We start from the raw sequence: 21,248 nt of genomic DNA, 5'->3' as shown, positions 1-21,248 counted from the left end.
GGCACTGAATTTGAAAATAAGCATTGTCATTCTAGTTTTAACCTCCGTTGCTTAACTGGATATGCTAAATATCTGCATAGAATTTAAGGTCGGACTTATTGAATGGGATGAATTTGTAATTGAATAAAATGTATCAAGCCATAAATTAATGAATGTATTTCAGTCATCAGTTGACCTCCTCGATATCTAAAATCTGTCTAGATACTGAAATTCGTGTACAGATATCTACAGTTTTTATACCCTGTGCTTTAGTAATGGCCATTGTATACACCCACCAAGTAGCCGATCCATCCTTCATGCTATCACAGAATTCGACGACATTGCTGACAGCTAGGCTACTGAATTATAACAGAAACTGATTAATGTTAATCGACTTGCCTTTCGTACGTCATTTGATGGTAATTTTAAAAGGACGCAGATGAGAAATTGAGTGGAGAAACGGAACAATGACTTTTTTCGCTGTCCTAATAATCTTTTGAGAGAGCGCAGAAAACAATGTTGCGCGGTGTTCTTCAAATAGACTAGCACGGTGTGCTGAAATTAACCATTATCCCTTTTGTTCTGTTTTGCACATTAAATGTAGCCTACTGACAGGCGCGTCGAAACTGAGTCCCTCCATCACACCCAGGACTTTCGCTTTCAGGACAGATGTAAGCCACAGAACCACAGAACAGTTTTGTGGGAATAACAGAATCGAATCATAGAATCCTCTGGCGTTTGTTCACCACGCACATAACTGATTCCACGCCTCCACTCATTTTAAAGCGGGATTTGTCAAGCTGTGAGCGATGCATGTCCATTGAGTCATTAAATGGACGGATATTAGTTGACAATTGTAATATTCGCATGGAACGAAATGAACGTCCAACAGAGTGATCACTTGCACGTGATTAGACAGCAGACAGTACAGTGACGCCCGCACAACAAAAATGAATTTAAAGTTCGGAAAGGGAGAACCATAGCGGTTGTCATGGCAATGTATTGCAGTGAAAGATGTAATTGGTGGCGTCGGGGCTGAGTGCTCAGAACCCGTAGCATTCCTGCACTGCAAGAGACTTAGCCTACATTCAATCCTCTTTAATTTTCGAGTTAAAACATGAGATCTAAAAACACCCTTTACTGTTGTTGGACAAGCTGAATTAGTCTGCGTTGGGCATATTTAAACTTTTTTTTTTTTAACTAGTAGAGATACATGGAATGTAAATAATGGATGCAACGATAGATGGACACGGCAGATAGCCTAACCCACGATAAACCTGATAGTAAATCGGTTACATCAGAGACAGACAGCGCTCTCCACTGAAAATAAATATATAAAAAGATCAAATACCGTAAACATTTGTTTTAGCGGTCGCAGAAGCTTAGTGTAGGCTACATCAAAAATCTCTTCAGCTTCAAGCATAACAGACATACTGACTTCCTTTCTTAGTTTCACTATACAGCTAAATTCAAACAGCACATTTTATTTTGAGTTGCTTATGTCTTGTTTTATCCATAAAAAAAAATTAAAAAACAGGCTAAGGTTTAGCTACTGGGGGAGTACAGTATTTAACAGTGCTTTTGTTAGAACACTAAAAACGACTCGGATATCCCAGTTGAGTCAATCTCCTGAAAATCTGAATCGGATAGGCTGTAGCTCAATTACATGTTCAGACTCTCACTCCCACACTCCACAGTTCACCTGGGGCATGCATGTAACCAAACACATTACAATGTAAACTGGAGTACCTGCATATACTTTCTAGTGAAGCACATTTGTATATTCTTAAGGTTTACAGCCCAAATTACTACACTGGCATTCCAAAGGTAACTTTACGCCCAGCTTTATCCAACACAAATACTGCACACAGCACCAGTATCTACACTTCTGACTTGTGGCACCGTAGGTTTGCCTCCCACACCAATGCCCAAGCAACTGCAAATTAGGCCACAAAACATTTATGAATTACTTCCTTTAATAAATTAGGATTACACAGCATTCAGGGAATATACAGAAACAGGTGTTATCTTTAGGATGGCGATGATAATTAAACTGACATAAGATGTGGTTCTCCGTCTCCCCTCATTACTGAGAGAAGTCTGTTAAAGCCAATGCATGAGAATGACCCCCAACTGAGACATTACACAATTCACATTAATGTTCCCGCCACAGTGATAACAAAAGCTCTCGTTACCTTCAGGAGCTGATCACAGTTGCACTTTTTTGTGGGAAAGATAACTTGGTTTGGCCTTATATAGTTCAGTATAGATATGATTTTTTTTTTCAAGTCTCATTATGTATATGTGTTTAATAAACTATTTTACATCTCGTATGAATGAAAAAAAAAAAGACCCACCAAGGTACATTCAGTATGCCGGCCCCACACAATCGTAACTGATTTTTAAATCTACACAAAAGGTGAAACACTCATCTTAGGGCCCATTACCCAAATACCTGTTAAGAATAATAGTTCATGTCACACAGACCTATTTACTATGTACATTATGCACGCCTAAGAATAATACCTAAAAGCACAGTAGCAGAGGGCTTCTGATCAGGCGTCAACTCCAGATGCGCAATGAAATCGCAGACCTAATTATAAACGTGGACTGGGTGTTGTTGCTGTCTTTTTCGGCTACTAGGTAACAAAGCTCGCAAGTTTCCAATGCATGCAGCAGTTCATTTCTTGAATGGACTGACATCCAAACATTTCAGTAGTGCTTTCAGGAGCTGCAGGAGAAGTTCTTGGCTGTCCATGCACAGGGTGTAACCCCTCTCTTTTTGACCAGCAAGAGTTCACAGAGTGCTCAGTCCCAAACCTCTTTTTTTTTTACAGCATTTAGCTTTGCACAGGTTGCAGCAAATTCCAGGTCTTCATCAATTAGCATCTTCCCAGAAAAAACTGTTTAAAAAAGCCACCAATGTCGCACCACAGTTCCCTCTTGTGTTAGAATACAGCCTGCGTACTGGGGTCAGCGACCAGGTCGGGGCCCAAGCTGCCAGTGGTCCTGTCCCAACCAGACAGCGAAGATCTCGTACCTCAGGACATGCCAACATCCTTCACTGTCCTGCTCACAGCCGGGTACACTTACATGTTTACTAGAGAAAGACCCAGACAAGTAAAATGTCTTCATTATCTGTAAATGAAAAAGCATAATCTATTTACAACAGTGTGTATTTGTATGCATTCCAAAACAGAAATGTATCCTCACAAATATGCATTTTGTAAATCAAACAGTGATGGACAGATGTAAAATAATCTCCTAAACAGCACAGTACTTAAAATGTAGAGTTTGTTTTTTTTTATAGCCATTCTACAATATCATATGCTGACCAGTACCATTTCTTCCAAATCCTCTGGCTACAGTGGAAGAGTCTAGGAAAATTCTACCCACCATTTCTTTAATGTCTCTAACCAGCCTGCAGACTAATGACATCAAAGCACCAGTGAAATAAAGGCCAAGCAAAGGAATGTTTTCCTGTGCATCTTCCTGTGATTTCCATTGATTTACACAAGCCTTTTCTATCCCATCAGATGGTGTTCTTATTTCTTAGCCTTGTAGTGGTCTACAGGACGTCAACGGCTTGGTGTCGCTTTCCGTAGTCAGCAGGCCTGTCTCCCTGTAGATCCCGGTCTTCATCATCTGAGGGGAGAGTGAAAGAAAACAGGACATTTCAGGAGAAACTTAAGATCAACTGACAAAGCACTTTCTGTCCTCCGTCACAGCTACCCGAATTTAACAAAGCAGGAAGTCTGCAGGACGCTGCCTCCTGGTATTAATCCAACAATTAACAACTCAATAAAGGCCAGTGGCAGTTTTGGAACTGGGCCATGTCTTATGCCAGTTGCATGAAATCCTGCCATAGCTACCTTACATTATTGAAACCTACAGTTTCTCTGCTATTAGCTTTCTGATTTCAGGGCAGTCACTTTATAAATGCAAAATGAAATAAAATGAGAACACTTCATACATTTTTACTTCTTTTGATCACTTGGTAATTACTGCAGAGGGACACTGATGGCAGACAGAAACAGACTAAAGTGAACAAAGCCTCACAACCAATACAGATCACATGCAATTCAGATGCACCACATACAGAGCATATTCTCTCCATGACTGGAAGGCCAAATACTGACACAAACCCATAAAGAATTCACAATGCCATATCCACAGCAACAGGAACAATACATCCACACATGCATGTGAAAGCTGGTGGACTGTGCGGAAATGCTCAAACGCAGACAAGCACAGAGGCGCCGACACAGAGGATGGACAGAGGAGGCCGTGGAGGGCTCAGCGACGGCGGAGGACAGTTAGCGGGCAGGGTAGGCAAGCAGCAGACTGCAGGGAAAAGCATGCAGGCATCGGCAGCTTCAGTTATTGAGTCAAAGACCGCGCTCTCACACAGCCAGCCAATAGGGAGGCAGAGAGTCAGAGCCCACTGCGGAGAGGGACATCGGTGTCGCTCCGCGGGTCATGCCCAGTTAGCCTTGTGTGGGACGGGGTACGAGCCGCGGCTGAGCCGCCATGCTAACGGGCGTGGGGAGCAGCGGTGGGGCAAAGGGACGCAGTCGGGAACGTCCCCCCAAGCTCACCTTGCACGTCTTCTTCCCCACCATCGCCATCCTCTTCCTCGTTGTAGGCCAGCTCGGCCTGCTTGTCCGCCTCGTACTCACCCACGTTCCCGTCGTCCCCGTTGTAGTCTGCCAGCTTAGAGCCGTGCTGCAGATCTACAGGGGACTCGTTCTCATCAAAGAACCGGCCTGCAGACGCAGAGAGAGAAGGAGAGAGAGGGGGAGGGAGAGAGAGAGAGAGAGAGAAAAAAATAACACAAAAGAGAAAGAGATGGAGATGGAGAAGAAAGAATGGGGAAAGAGAAAAATTGGGAAATTGAAAGAGAGGAACAAAGAGGAAAACAGGGCAAGACATTTAGATATTTGAGTAACTAATTTTGTTTCTTGTTTGGCACTGAAGCTTGACAAAGAAATATTTGACAAGAAGCAAAAGTAAGCACTCGCAATCAGCAATAAATGCTTAATTTTATGCTTCAAATAGAACTCTGCAAACTAAGCATTTTATAGCTAATTGCAAGTTCTGGCTTTTCAGTCTTATCAGATATGGAAATCTACCTAACTGGCAGGCTAATAGGAGCTTCTAATCAGCCAAGTTTTGAAGACGGCTTTCACAAATGTGCCTGCGTTAAAACCAAGGTCAATGCCACGTCTTATTAAATTGAATGACACTTCTCACATCCTCGTTATTCATAATCCTCCACACCAGCGCTTGACAACCATTTTATTAATGCTACAGATTTTGACAGAATAAAGGGTAGTGATGTGCTTCCGCCAATCCATACAGTGTTCATCTACACTCCACGGACGCCTTAACTGTAGCCAGTGAGTCAGAGGGACCATTTCAGACTACACAGGCGTTGGAGATTTAGAGGCCATGGTCTGGATTCAATCAGTATCTGTGCTTAACTCTGACTCATAACTTCATTAATGCAGCTTGGTCGGCTCAGTGAAATGAATGGCAATCTTTCGTTTGCATACAGTCAGAGGTAGAGACGAGCGGTGATTGAGTCCAGATGGCCGCGCGTAGAGCGCGAGGGGGGAGGGGCTCGCAGCAGGGGCGGCACTCACTCTGGCGGTGCCGGGGCGGGTCCACAGGCACCGAGTCTCTGGCACGACGGGACTCCATGGGGTTCGGCAGGACGTGGGCGGGCTTAGGGGCCGGGGGCTGCCCCGCACCTTTCATCTCCTGCCCGCCAGCCTTCACATCAGGCACTGAGGAGAGGAGGACGGAGAGAAAGAGCGTGTGAGGGATGAGGAAAAAGCACGCAAGCAGACAGAGCGTGCGTGCAAGAGAAAGAACACAATGGGCGCTTTGTGTTTTTATCTGCTACGGTACAGTATATGTGCTCTGGGCTCAAGCACCCATGTTCACCTGACAGAGCGGCTGCTGACTGCTGAAGCTGTAGCGCTTTGTGTTCATTCCCAGTGGAACCCTCCCTGCGCACAGGGACGTTATGGCAGCAAGCACAGTGCTGAGGCATACCCAGAGGAGCAGGTTTACTCTGGAGAGGCTCTGAGCTGCAGGGAGCTCGGCCTCACACACACACACACACACACACACTCATTCACTCACACTCCTTACTCACTCACTGACTCACAGACACACACCCACAACCGCACACAAGCACACTCACGCACGCCAAACTATCATTCACTCACACACATGTGCACGCACGCATGCACAACTCATAAGCCCCTTCCTACTCCTACAGTCCCCAGGACTTCGTGTTGATACTCAGGAGGTGTTTATCAGTGAGCTGATTCATGCACTACTGTAGATTACTTCAGAACAGGGCGCACCGAGAAGGCCTAGAGTGTTAAGCTTGAATGAGTGAATTTAACAAAATTCAGGAACGCGCTGAAAGAGTGATCCTATCCGACTTAAAGAGGACGCGCACACACTTTTCAAAAACAAAATAACAAATTTGATTTCACTTTGCAGACACAGACGTTACTTCACTTTCCTGGCATTTGGCGGACACTCTTTTCCAGAACAACTTACAGTGCAAACACCAGTGCAAAATCAGGTCCAGGTGTACGGCTCAGCTACACACTTGACCAGTCATCTATTCGTACCGTTCAATCCTATCTGCCCTGCTACAGATGAGATACTACACACGCAAGCCCCCAGACAAATGCAACACACACACACACACACTCGAACTCACTAACCCACACACACCCACACACACATACTAACCCACACACACACTCACAAACCCACACACACAGTCATACAAACCCACACACACACTCACAAACCCACACACACAGTCATACTAACCCACACACACAGGAGGCTTTAATGCAATACCTTGCCTACTCACTCAGTATCCTACTCTCTACAGTGAGTGTAAAACACATTATATTTCAATGGGACTTGGAGAAGCTTCATAAAACCTCCCCTATCAATGCAGTGCACAGTCAAACCACACCAAACCCTGTCCCCTCACCCAAACACCTGCCTGAGGGGGCATGGCACATCACACACCTGTGCAGTGCTGATATGGTGACGCACGTCACCACAGGAGGACAGCGAAAAATTACGCTCATCTCTTCATGAAACAAAGAGTCCTTACAGAACCAAAATATGGGTCTGTTATATTATCTGTTCTGATTATAATAGCCAAGTCAAACAATGGTGTGCACCCTAACATAAGCTTTGGAGCCAAACTGTGGCAGGAAAAACAGAAATCCCTGTAATATTGGTCCGCTTCCTTCTCTCAATAAACAGGAAGTAGAGAGGTGCCCCTAATTTGTCTGAAGGGGGAAAGCACATTATATGTGGTAATAACTGAGTCACACAATGAAATGTTTGTTTCATCAATAGGTTTTCAGATAAAAATGATTACCCTTCATCACTGACTAAAATCATTTCTGCATTCAGTCCAGTCCATTGAGTCCAGTCATGGTAAATGAACAAATGAAGTAAACGGGAGATAATGGGAGAAGCTTCTAAAAAGCCAAGGCTTTGCGCTTACATGTTTTCCCAGGAGCACATGTGCTCCTAAGTTGAAAATTTAGGAGCATGCTAACACATCCCAATTAGTGCATGTGCTCATAAATTATTTTTTCCAGTTAGCACACCAGTTTTTTTTGGAGCAAATGGTGCTAGAATGGGAGCACTGCAGAGCCCTGAAAACACATCCACAAGTGGGACAGGAGTAAGTGGGACGGGTGTACTGTACCCCTCAGCTGCCTGTGCTGTTCCCCCAGCTCGTCTGCCCGAACGGCTGCCTTGCTCTCATCCACTAGGATGATGGGCGTGTCCCCTGCAGTCTGCTGGCCCAGCTCCTTCTTCTCCACGCTGTGCTCGCTGTCCAGACGCGGCTCCGGCTCACGCCCCGCCCCCTCGCCCGCCCCCGCTCTCTCCTCCTTCCCATCAGCGGCGTTCACCTCCTCCTCTGGAAGGTTCTGAACTAAAGCGGGCTTTCTCAGGGCTGGGGGGGGGGGGGGGGGGAGGAGGGTAAGGCTTCATTTAAATGCCATTTGAATGCCTGTCCTTACTGTACAGCGTAGGTGGGAGGAGACTCTTACCGAACTGCACGTCCTCCATCTTCCCCACTTCACTGTCCTCGATGCCCGGCATGCCAGCGTCGCTGCCCGGCTTGCCCAGGTCTGCTGGGCACACAAGGAGACAGAAGAGAGAGAGAGAGAGAGACTGAGCATGTGCGCGGGGCTCCACGGCCTGCCGGTCACCATGGAGAAAGAGTCCAGCACATCACACCAGCAGCACAATCACGCCAAGCACACGCAACACATTTTAAAAAAGGACTTCCTCAAGGTAAATGGAGAGAGAAAGTCTTGCACTGATACCCCATTTACATTTCAGTCAAATCAAATGAAATGAGCTCAGTCTGAATGAAACATCATACAGAGATGCTGGTTTAAGGAAAAAAAACTAATTGTCCAATACTCCCTCATTACAATACTGTTCCCTGAGACCACCTCGTAAGTTTTCAAACAAACAGAAGCACATTAGTAGACAGGTGAGACTCAAACAGCAGCTACCTTTCAGCTCAGGGCTGTCGCGGCGGTTTGTGGCCTCCGTGTGGCGCTCTCCGGTGGTCTGCCCCTCCGTTCCCCCGCCGACGAGTCCCGCGACCCCAGCGCCTCCCCGATTCTCCTGCAGGTTCTGAGAAAGAGCCGGAAGCCCGGTCAACAGGCAGTGAGGCTGCACTACAGCACATGCACTCACAGCTCACAGCTGCCTCGCTATCCTGCTGTGACATCACTCTGCTGTTTTAACCTTACAGTGTGGAATATCCAGCCTTGCGTTTAGCAAACACTGTTGAATCAAATGGCCAGATTTAGGCAGCACAGACACGTATGCATGTAAGCTAAAGAGCTAGCGCCCAGTCAGTGCCTCTCCAGCCCAGTGGAGGAGAAGTTACAGCCCTGCTGGCCTGCACTTGTGCAGATGGTGCAGGCATTCGATTGGCCCTCGTGTGATGAGGGAGTGGAAACCACGCTCAACCAATCCTCCCTTCCTGGGTGGAAATATTCCAAACAGTCAATGTCCTGTGGGACTCTCAGCCAGCTGCACTGGCAAAGCTCAGGACTGAACTGCCAACCCTGAGATGCATCACTGCACCAAGGACTAGTGCTGAAGCTGGACATGTCACCCAGAAAACTATCATCAGAGTAACAGAAAAACATCCAGGCTGACCGTGTGACCAAAATCTGCATTATAATAACCGTACTGTCTGTGGTCCGTAATGGGTGTGAACGTAAAGCCCCTTTCCACGCAAACAGACAGAAGTCCAAGGGGAATCCATAATTACAGCACTTATTGCAATATTAAAAGAGATCTACACATACCTACGTAACTGAACATTTTACTAGAACAACTTTTCCCTGTAACTTAGTACAATCACTTGTACTCAGGTTACGCATACTTACCACCAGCAGGGGGCAACAACGGATAATAAGAGGCTACAGCAGAGCCCAGTTCATTTCAGTATACTGCATTCAAACCCTATCTGTCCTGTGCACTCAGCTTCAGCTCTAAGCTGCATGTCCTAATACATTTATGTACTTGTGAAAGCCAGTATGCTAGGCTGCACTGCACCGCACCGTACATCCCCTTATCACACGCAACTTAGCTGGAAAAATCAGCCTGCGCATTTCATCACTGCCCATCCGCATCACCCGTTACCCACTCTCTCCCCTCCCCTCCTCCCGCTCCTCTCCCTTCTTCTCCCTGCTCCTCTCCTTGTTCCTCTCCTATCCTCTCCTCTCTCAACCCTGTTCCTCCCTCTGTAGTGCCCACCTGTCTCAGCCTCGCTGCCTGGTCTTCCAGAGTCTTCTTACTGTCCTCGTACTCCTCTTTCAGCTCAGCAATCTGCCGTCCGCACTGCAAGCTAACGCACAGGGACAAAGTCGGGACATCAACACTGTAAAGACCACGGGAGGTCAGTCATGGAGGAACAGGACAGTAATGTCAGTTCTGAGCGGTTGCCTGTTAGCAGATACAAATAAAACTGCAAACAGCACTAAGTACATGCAGATCTATTGTACAGCTAGCACACACATGTCACTGATAAATGCTTGATTGCTGCTTGCACAGTCCTAGTCGTGAATGTAAACACAGCAGATTTTTATCTTGGAATTGAAACTACTGTGCGACTTCAGCAGATGGCTTGTGCAACACAGCCTTAAAACATTAAACCGCAACCCCACCAGCCTTAATGGTGACAGTAAAAGACACGGGGCGACATAGCTCAGGAGGTAAGACCGATTGTCTGGCAGTCGGAGGGTTGCCGGTTCAAACCCCGCCCTGGGCGTGTCGAAGTGTCCTTGATTAAGACACCTAACCCCTAAATGCTCTGGCGAATGAGAGGCATCAATTGTAAAGCGCTTTGGATAAAAGCGCTATATAAATGCAGTCCATTTACCATTTACCAAGAGGAACTAGCCGAACCGTACCTAACATGACCATATGTGGTCATGTGACCGTGCAGTTTCCTCACCTCTCATACTCCAGCTTTCTCTCCAGGTGAGTGCTGTTCCTCCTCAACTCCTGCAGCTGATCCTCCTGCTTCAGGAACTCCTGCCGCAACTCCTTTAGCTGCTCTGCACCCACAACGCACACAGACACACACCAGCACACACAAAAAGCACACACGCGCACACACACACAAAGCACACATACACGCACGCAAGCACAAGAACACAAACACAACCAAATGTGATAAGCATCACATATTCTTTCATGTAACTTCAAACCAAAATGAGCATTCAGAAACACACACTCCCCAAAAGATAAGAAATCTCACACAGATCCAAATGCAGCACTGTTACTAGGGGGTGGAGAACCAACCTGTGATCCAAATGCTTTTGATAAGATCTTAGATGGGACACTATCAATGTTTCCTCTTTGAACCCAATCAATCACAAAATTACAAATACTGGCTACATGAGTAAAAAAGAATCAACTGGACAGACAAGCAGAAACAAGTCCGCTGTTATCAGATGGAAGGACAAAAATCCTGCTTCTGCTGCTGGCATTCAGCTGGGCCCTGTGAGGCTCGACTGCCACTGGCGCACCTTTCAACCGCTGGAACTCCGACATCTGCGCTGTGACATCACTCTGCAGCTTCATCTGAAATGGAGGAAGAGACAGCGCCATCGTTAGTCTGCATCTCCACAGGCCAGTCAGGGGTGAGTGGAGAAAACTGTCAGTTTGAGGCTCTATGAGGTGGCAGTTTTTCCGTTTCATTTGAATTTTCAAAAAAAAAAATCAGACCCTGGATACATTCTAGAATCTTCGGTGGCCAACTATACTTGCTAACTACATGCCAAAAGTTGATAAAATACAAAAAAGGCTGAAAAGCTGTGCTGAGGCAACCCCGAATATAAACCCGCCAAAAACTGAGACAGTGAGGTAGTGCTGAATCCAGGCTTGTGTGAGCGCCACCTTTCCCTCCAGATTCAGTGTTTGGATATGTGCAGCTGCAAACAGGGTTAACTGCAGTCAACTGGATCCCATACAAGAGATTTCCACTGCTCTGTTTAATCTTAGCAGGCTCATGTGCAAATATGAGATGTAACTGCTTCTCCACGAAGCAGAAGGTTCTCAGGATTCAAGGATTCAGATTCAGCAATATTCCAAACTCACGCGAATCAACAGCACCTTCTCCAAAGTCTATTCAAATAACCGAGCAAGTGACTGCAACAAGAAAATCAATTTGGTCGTAGGCCTGCGAGAGGCGAGACATACTCTGGATACGAGCCTAAACAAGTACACAGCTCTGCAATGTAACTATTCCAGTGAGAAACAGATACAGCGTGTTTACAACCTGAAGTTATGTTTGAGCATTCCAATTGGATCGGAGCGCTAAACTCATTTCGCATTTTGCGCAGAGTCAATAAGCTTGTGAAAACGAACTGCGGGGAAGGCATTACGCTGAGCGCACCAAACATACATCAAGTTAATGGCCCTCAAAGGCAGCGCAATACTTTCTGCGCGCGCAGCGTCCAAACAAACACTTTCACCGGGTTTTATTTTCTCACGGAACTGTGCCGGGCGCCCTTGGAAGCGGGCAGAGGAAGCACGCGACGCGTCTCGGTACGAGATCAGCGATCAGCGGCGTTCCGCGGGGAGCAGAAGGACCGGCGGATGACGGCAGTGACCCTGGAGCAGACGGACGCGGTGCGGCAAGGACACGGACGGGCTCTGCGGAGAACGCAGAACCTGGCACGATGATGTCATCGCAGCGCGCGCCGCTCCCACAGAGAAAATGTCCGCTCCGTTCGTTTGACCTCCCCTCAGAGAAACGGCACCCCTAAGAGAAGTCGGGACGCAGGCGTCCGTCACGCTTTCGCAGCGGCGATGGCAGGCAGGGTGCCGTGTCCTCTGTAAGAGCTCACTGGTGCCCACCCTGCGGGTGAGAGTGTGCCTGCCCGTCATAAAGACTGCGCTCAGAGGACTCCTTCCATTCACAGCTGGATCCCTGCTGCCTAGCACACACCCGCCTGCACTGAAAATGCTCCAAGTACCTGTTTCACTAAATAAATCTTTGTACACTACATTATATGGGACAATTAAAAGCAATCGTTTCCCCACCATAATTATAGTTTAAATTCCACATGAAATTATAATTATGGTGGGGAAACAACTGATATGCAATTACTGAGTGATGCATTAATAAGCCATTGATACGGTTTGATACATTATGTCATATACTGCAGAGGCTACTGCTACCGCTGAGATTCTGCTATGCAGGTGATGAATAGACCTGGTCACAGCGAAGCAGCAGTGAGCAGAGGACATGGGCTCTGTCAGACAGGGGAAAGGGCTGCACAGGAGCTCCTGATGACTCTAGTGACAGAACCGAACGCTCTGCCGGGGTGCCCGAGGTGAAGCTGCTTTGCTGCAGTGTGAAATGAAGCAGCGGCAGCCTGCCAGCGCTGCACGTTCGGAAGGACGGGCGAGCTGCCACACGCACTCCTGAAGACACAGCAGCTGTAGCGGTAAGGGGACAGACCCAAGAGTGGCCATTCCAAATTAGTGAAAAATGAAACAGATAATGACAACTGGTATTTGGAGAACAATATCTGCGATTAACACAAATCAGGTGACTGTGTCCTACAAACGAAGCAGTAGCACCGTTATCTGCTGTGGAGATTGTGGGATGAATTAACAAGGGCTGGGTTCAGTGTCAATGATCTTGTGTTCACACCAAAAACACAAGATGTTCCACTGAAATTTGCAACCCGTTTGCCATAATGGCTTTGTACCATACTCTGGATGTAAGTGTGATCTACACCCATAAATGAAGCAGAAAATGAACAGTCAACTGAACGCGCTGAAAAATCAGTGCAGGCCACACACACGCCCTCGCCCACAGGCACGAGCGTGAGAAATAACCAGGAACAGAGTCCGCCCGTGAAACCCAAGCACCATTCTGCCAGGGAGGGGCATAGGCACGCGCCAGCCTGACAGGGAGCAGAGCCGTTCACAGCTTTTATCTGTGCACCTCCTCCGGGTCTGTATCCCTCATCTGCTCCCTGGGCGCTCTCCCATCTAACTGCACAGGACCACACTGAAGGTGACTCTGCCAGCAGAGCCCGAAGCTGCCAAGACGTGATGCACACCGCGCGCTGGAGAGAAACAGCCAACAGCGCTCAGTACTCTGGAGCCAAAGCCTGGCCTGCTGTAATACTGCCTACAGCTCACTTACAGTGGAGAGGGACTGCAAGCCCTGCCTCAAAGGGGGAAGAATTCACACTGATGTGACTCACTAAAAGCAGTGGACTCAGAGGACAGACCTTCTGTATGGCTAAAAACTCACCATTCCATGCTGCCTCTTTTCCACTGTGACACTTCTCACAAGACGACCTACGCGTATTTGTTAATCGCACTCCTCCCTCTCCTCATAGCGCTGACAGCGAGTGGGCGATACGCTGCTGTGGATGAGGTGGTTGCTCAGCCTGGCCTGGATACTGCACGCCCCCTTATGCAGGCCCAACGCAGGTGAGGTTACACCCCTAAGCGCCGTCGACCAGCTCCTTCCGCCATGTCAGCGCTGGGTCAGGAAGTGCAAGACCGCGCGGTCAAGACGGCCGGAGAGTCACCGGGGTGAGTCCGCCCGAAGCCCACAGAGAAGGAGAGGGCTCTAATGAGGCAGAGCCTGCTGTAATCACCACTCTAATGGCATCTGTAGAGGAGATAAAACTCTTCAAGTCCTACAGCAAAAAATGGAGGCTAGCAGACTTCTCCAGTCCAGCGGAGTCTTTTCTAAGCACCCAGAAGGGGATAGCGCCCCCACCTGCCATCCTCACACTCAATAAAACACTGAACCTGACGGCTACACTTATTTCCACCAAGAATCACTTCTCCGTTATCCGCTGCTTGTCTCACTGGCGGCTGATGGCAAGCCGAGCCCTTCCTCCGCAAGCTGCAGCAAGGTTAGCACTGCGCAGGAGATGGAGGCGATGCCCAGCTTGCAGCTCAATGGCTGCAGGCGCTCACAGTCGCGAGACAGTCGTTCTGACTAACAAGGTCATAACAGCGAGAGAGGCTGATCTAATGTATGCAGATGTGCTCAGGCTGGCCGTGGAAGCACATCCTGAAATCCGCAAGCTGACAGTAAGATTAGAATGGGCTTTACACTTACAATCGCAATCGCAGTCTTACAATTTCCCCAGCAAACATTTACAGCTGCATAAACACAAATCATACCCAAGTACCTAGTGCTGTAAAAGGTATTTGCCCCCCTCCTGATTTACATTATTATTGCATTTTTGTCACACTGAATGGTTTCAGATCTTCTAATGTAATATTAGACAAAGGGAAACTGAGTAAACACAAAACACATTTATAAAATTATTATTTCATTTAATTAATAATAGAAGTCATCAAACACCCTTACCACCCATGTGAAAAAGTAATTGCCCCCTCATGCAGCAATAAAGGAAATCAGGAAGAGGACAAATTCATTTTCAGGGCACTGTAAGTTCGTAAATGCACTTCCCATGACCACAGGCTTTGTAGACATGAGCTATATCATTAGCTAACTTTATTTATTATTTTATTTATTAACCTTTATTTAACCAGGGTAACCTATGGACATTGACATCTCCTTTGCAAGTGAGCCCTGGAGGCTACATGTCTTTGCACTGTGGGAGGAAATCAGAGCACTGGGAGCAAACCCCATGCAAACGTGGGGAGATCATGCAAACTCCATGAAGAGAGGATCCAGCCAGATGGGAACCTTGAATCTGGAACCTCCTCCTTGCGAGGCAATAGTTCTACCCACTGTGCCACCATGCCAGGAGCCTGCGGTGGGTAGGGGGAGGGGGGCACCACTGGGTCTGTCCCACAAGTGGTAGGGTGGAACCAGGGCTCCTAGGGTTACTTGGATCCACCCAAAAACAGGGGCATTGGTCTCTTCTTCAATGGTGAGCTCACATTACCCCCTTTGTGCAAGCCCCCTAGTGGCCAGCACACCTGCATGCCGAGTCTGCTCAACTGAGACATTCAGAGTTTATTCAGATACTCAAGACATTTTAGGTATTTAGGTATGTGTACCACAGTGTGTCAATGTTTTTTCAATGTGATATTAATATTTCATCCTAAACCATCATAATGTATGATTTATAATGGACAAAAAAAACATTTTCTTCATTTTTGGAGAGGTTTCCTATACTGATGGAACAATTGCAATTCCCACTTTAAAATCATGAAGCTTTAGTATCATGAGTCAAAACAACTGATTTGAAGTGAAATATCTTATTATGCAGAATAAAGGTGGTGTAGCTGTAACCTGGGAGGCAGCATTGGAAGTTTTCAGGTAAGGGGGAGGGAACATGTAGGGCAAACTGCCTGATTATTATTTGTTGATGTTAGCCTAATTCATGACACATCGCCCAGCAAAAGAACACTCTGGATCCCACCTCTGAGGTAGACAACATAGGTAAGACTCATATCTAATAGTCAGAACCAAAACATACCTTTACATATTATTTACTGAAGCAATTCAGGCTAAGCACTTTTCTCAAGAGCCTCATGTGGGATTTGAGCCTTCAATGTAAGGCTGATTTAAAAGCTCAGCTACATAAAAAAAACCCTCCACTGCGATCCCAGAGAAATCAACACATAAAATAAACATGAAACACCACACAAGTTATGGTCCTCAGCCCCCACAAATTGCTTCCACTAAAATAAAACTAGACCTACATTTCAGGTCTAAAATTTAGGCTGGTCAATGTATGCAGTGTCTGCATCCGTGGGTGTGTGAGTGCATGCGCGTGTGTGTGTTTGTGTGTGTGCGTATGCGTGTGTGCGTGCATGTGTGTGCATGTTCACGTGTGCATGTGCATGCGTCCATGCATGTGTACGCGTGTGTATGCGCATGTGCATGTGGGCATGTGTGCAGAACTACTAGTGTTTCAGCCCAATAATACACTTGAGGAAAATGCTGAAACATGCAGAGACAAGTGCTATCACATTGAGACCAGTGTTTGTTGGGTTTTGGTTCTCTAACAGCAAGCTGCTGCAGGATGTGACCCCCAGTCGGGTCACTGGGGCTCTGACCTGTCAGGTGGAGTTTAGAAGCGCTTGTTGAGAACTCGCACTCCAAGGCCACAAGCAGGATGCAGCTGTGTGTGCGTTTGTGTATGAGTGTGTACCTGCGTGTGTGTGTGTCAGCATGTGGGTGCATGTTTGGGCGTGTGTGTGCATGCGCGTGTGTGTATTTGTGTATGTGCGGAGGCGTGTGTATGTGTGTGCACGCGTATGTGCATGTGTGTATGTGTGTGACTTAAGGTCTCTGGAGTTGTTTTGACAAGCGTAACCCTGGCAGCCGAAGCACGGAAACAAGATCCTGTTACTGGAGCCTGGAACACCAGCAGGACACATACAGATAACACTGATATCACCCACACCCTCAGCAGAGACACAACAACTGCACAAGGCCTCCTGCTCCCCATGCAACGTAAAATCCATTCCACACAATGGCAGAGTCCCCTGTCCTTTTTTTATAAGCAATTAATTTTTATACCGTTTTTTGTTGTTATTTTCCACCTCTAATTGAAATGTATTTGTTCTATGATGCATTGGAATATGCATAATGAAACTATCATTTAAATGTGCACCCAGGGTGATACTTTGAGAAATAAAACCAATTAAAAATCATCCATCCACTGGGTGGCTTGGCCTTTACAACTGCTTTCCTGAATACTGAACACAGTAGCCTACTGCAAAGTCCCCTGGTTTCAGCCCAGTGGCCTTTAAGAGACCCTCGAAGCCATTTATTTCTTTGCAAGAAATGAAACATTAACGATTCAGCAGGAAAAAAGTAATGTCTCTCACCACAGTGTCAAACAGCTCATCTGCTAACTCTGTTATTTGTCACTGCAACAATTAATTTATTTCAACAACTTATTCACAAGCCCTACTGTTGTATTAGCTCTTTGTTGAATCAATAGAACCTGACACGGCAGGCTGCAAATAACAAGTGTGCATACTTCCATCAAATATTATCACAGCACCTTTTGAAATCAACTCTTTCTGGTTTCTTTTAAATTAGCCATGGGCATGACACAGTAAATATACTAGTTGGATGCCTGACAGCTCTATAAGACTACATATCAGGGATTGGTCAACATGTTTTTGGCTGAGGTAAGTTGCCTGTAGTAACACCTCAGCCTTCCAAAATGTATCCAGTAGCTGAATGGCAGCCAACGTTGGCCAGTGGAATATGGAAACGGTTTCAGTCTATAGGCTAGTTGAGGTGACAGTCACCGAAATCACACCTAGAACAACCATGGACTGGTACGATGAAACCCAACAGAGAACTGCATTTCACCGGTGTCAAAGGCAAGATAGGCAAGAGGAAAGATAAATACGCCCGAAGACAGCACAGTGTGCAGCATAAGGAAAGGTAAGGCCTGCAGTGAGCTCACGGGTCCACTGACAAATTACACCCGGGAGAGAGGGGCCTGTCACTCACTGGGTGGGTGTGGTTGCCACCCACCCCCTCACCAAGATTAGCACTCAGTGTGATGTGATACTTGTATGTTGCAAACTGTACTTACTGCACTGTATCTACAGGTAGCCTACATTTTCAATATAGCAATGCTGTGTGTTTCCCCTCACTACAGAGAAAGAAAACCGACAGTGTTTATAAATGAGTGACATCATGCTCTGAAAAAGCCTAAATCTTACAATGAAATGTACATACAGATTAACTCTTATTTGCAATAACTGTAGTAAATATTAGACCACATCCCACGTCAAATACTGCCTATGCACACATACATTGTGTAAAGAACAACGTCTAAAGAACAACAGTTCTTTAGACGCAGGTAAAGCATTTAACACATTCTACAGAAAACAGTCTGCTGCAGATAAATATATTTTTAACAATATATGATTGTGCTTTGTACACACCAGTGTGAGTGGAGAAACCGCACAGCTGTGACCGAATAAAACTACCCACAGTAGCTAGTTAAGGAATTAAAAGATTTAAACCACTTGTCTGTAACAAACTGTTTTTTTTTTTTTGTTTTTTTAATTAAAAGGAACAATGCATGAGGTCGATCCTACCTTCTCGTCTGAGCACTTTTTGACCTGTGCCTCTCGCGTCTGCAGCTTGCCCTCTAGTGCGCTATAATCGCCGTCCTTCTGATCGATCTGCTTCCGATGAGTGTCCACCTGCACCATCAGCTCAGAGTTGCGCTTCTCCAGCCTGCTGCGCGCCGCGTCCGTGCGCTTCACCTGCGTCTGCACCTCCGCCAGCTCGTCCAGAAGGCGGCTGTGCTTGTTGGACACAGCCCAGTAGTTGAATGACAGTATCAAGATAACCACCATCAACGCGATTAGGATGAAGGACGGCAGACGGCCTCCCCTTCGATTTGCGCCGAAACCCACCATTTGAGAAAGTCTATGATCTGACGTCTAGGGCCACAACACAGGTCTAACTATCTGTAACCAGTAAATTGATACACCTGATCTTGCAATCAGATTTTATCCTCACTCACGCCTGTCTGTTTCATGAAATAGTGGCGATATGTGCTACCGAAACTGATCTGACGCTGTAAAACTCGTTTTAAATGCGATGACACTAACGTGGCCTCCACCTCAGTATGTAAGTTGTAGCAGCACTAACAGGATTTCACGCGAATCAAAATGCTTCCTTGCTTTGAGTGCAGCACATTTGACTAGTAGCAAATCAGAAAAACTGATAATTGTTTGACTTGACTGACTCATCTGAGGACTATTTGTCTAGGAAGCATTTGGATATTTACCAGGCTCTCTTTGCAGATTAGCATTAGTAGTGGTAGCTGGCTAGCTAGCGAGCAACGCACGCATGGTTAGCAATCAATCAAAACAAAAATCATTAGAAAGCTAAGAGGAAGCCAACTGCAACTCTAGCCAAGTCGCTAGCGACTTCTGATGCTGCCGGCTGCAAACTAATATTTAACTAGCTAACGGTAGCTCTGCGACTTTCCTGTCCTTCTAACTGGAAAGATTCTCGGATACAATGTTTCACGGTTAGCTTTCTGACATGCGAACACTCATTATTATCTAAATATTGCTAGCTGCGCTTTAGAATCTGACTTACATGTGGCATTATGCTCACAATAGATTGATATTAATCGGTCACGTTCAAGCACAGTTTTTGACAACCTTGTTTATATGGATACTTCCACGGCATCTCTTCTCAACCGTTCCCTTTGACGCCAGCGGACTTCACTCCCGATAATGTATCTTTGCTAACAGGTTATATCATGATGGGTTACAATAAAGTCAGTACCCGTAAAATATAAATAATGCAAACAGCTAAAATTTCCAAACATCTTTCTTCGAGGGGGTAATTCCTTGGTTAATTTCCCAAATAACGGCAGCTGCAGTCTTTATTTCAGACGAGACATGTCCACCAAACTGTAGTTCTTCGGGAAAGGTCCAGGTCTGGATAACTGGCAATAGCTACATCCAATCGAGAGAGATATCTCTGGCGCACAAAGAGTTATGATTGGACAGTTCTGAGGCTGTTTTTTTTGACGGCTGGAGGTGGGATACTATGATGGGCGGGGATACAGTGCAATTTCGGGACAGACCACTAACCGTGGGACAGACAGAAAAGCGTTCAAAATGTGCTTACATTGCTTGTGCGGTTCCAGTTTGTAAGCAAGCCAGAATGGACCGATTCCCGAACAATGAAGAAAAAAAAAATTGATGCCAAGTCTGCCAAGATTTCACGTTAAAACATTTACTAAAAATATCGAAACGTGTAAAATTAAAGGCATTTCAGAACCTACGAACTGAAGAACATACTGATTTATTTCATTCAGGTGTTTTAATGGAATGATACGTATAGCTTGCCTCAGCAACTCTCCTAGTGATGCTACAGCTCTGCTGCGAAACATGTTTAAACCCCACGCGCGTGTATATGCGCGCGTGCGTGTGTTCACGAGTCCAGCTCATTACCTTAATGCATTTACATAAATTACCTAATATATATACATAAAAAGTTACCACTCTCTGTTGATAGTTCATTTATGTCTTGAAATATGTCATGTGTTAAAATACACCTTATACCTGTAATGAACGTTTCTTTATGTAAGTCACATTGCCATATGATGCATTTTTATTTTAATGAAACTATGGCATTCAATTTTTGCTGCCATTTTTGCTAGTATTTTCTGTGATACGTTCAAAGATTATATTCGAGTTGATGATGGATCATATGTATTTAACAACTCTTATAAAGAGCACTCAGTAATACTAGTAATTGCACGCAGTAAACCTGAGAGGCAATTATAAAATATGATTTAATGCCACATAGAATGCGTGCAAATGAAACACCTAAAGGCATCTCACGTTAGAGAGCATTCTGTGATTTTTTTTTTTTTTTTTTTTTGGACGCTGCATTGGAAGTAAATATTCTTTGATTTGGACCAGTTTTAAAAGTCATTGATAAATGAGAAATGATAAAGGTCATTTTTAAGAAGCCTTTAGCCTTAGAACTCATGTACTGTATATATGATGGTAATACCAATTTATAGGTTGATTATATGGTCCCAGTGTACTCAAATTAAGGAGTGATGCTTATTTGTTATGTGAAAAAACAGTGTAATAGTATAATTTAATAGTGTGTATATGTAAATACATTGGCAAATGGTCTGGTCAAGTTAAATCAAATTATATCACATTGTATCACCATGTAGGGATTGTTCAACAAC

General features: G+C 45.7%; 1 protein-coding gene across 2 annotated transcripts; it reads right to left on the bottom strand.

Moving 5' to 3' along the window:
* Window positions 1-1,937: 1,937 nt before the first annotated feature.
* LOC118215594 (protein GOLM2-like) lies at window positions 1,938-19,988 on the bottom strand. Of its 2 annotated transcripts, none has more exons than XM_035396491.1 (10): window positions 18,610-19,988; window positions 11,106-11,160; window positions 10,529-10,631; window positions 9,829-9,919; window positions 8,568-8,691; window positions 8,094-8,177; window positions 7,745-7,996; window positions 5,625-5,768; window positions 4,578-4,745; window positions 1,938-3,624 (listed from the first exon to the last, which is right to left on the bottom strand). In XM_035396491.1, exons 1-10 carry the CDS (start codon window positions 18,934-18,936, stop codon window positions 3,548-3,550), a joined length of 1,425 nt encoding a protein of 474 aa, XP_035252382.1. In that variant the 5' UTR covers window positions 18,937-19,988; the 3' UTR covers window positions 1,938-3,547. The 2 variants fall into 2 exon arrangements, with proteins under 2 accessions (XP_035252382.1, XP_035252383.1); XM_035396492.1 differs by having other exon boundaries at window positions 8,094-8,174.
* Between the last annotated feature and the right edge of the window lie 1,260 nt (window positions 19,989-21,248).

Source organism: Anguilla anguilla, chromosome 16 (assembly GCF_013347855.1).
Source record: "Anguilla anguilla isolate fAngAng1 chromosome 16, fAngAng1.pri, whole genome shotgun sequence".
NCBI lineage: Eukaryota > Metazoa > Chordata > Actinopteri > Anguilliformes > Anguillidae > Anguilla > Anguilla anguilla.
This window is presented reverse-complemented; position numbering and strand designations above follow the sequence as displayed.

Coding starts and splice junctions, on each gene's coding strand:
- LOC118215594 (XM_035396491.1), bottom strand. CDS start 18,936: ATGGTGGGTTTCGGCGCAAATCGAAGGGGAGGCCGTCTGCCGTCCTTC. Junction 9,920..10,528: donor AGAAAGCTGGAGTATGAGAG/GTGAGGAAACTG, acceptor CCTGTGCGTTAG/CTTGCAGTGCGGACGGCAGA. Junction 8,692..9,828: donor AGGCAGCGAGGCTGAGACAG/GTGGGCACTACA, acceptor GCTCTTTCTCAG/AACCTGCAGGAGAATCGGGG.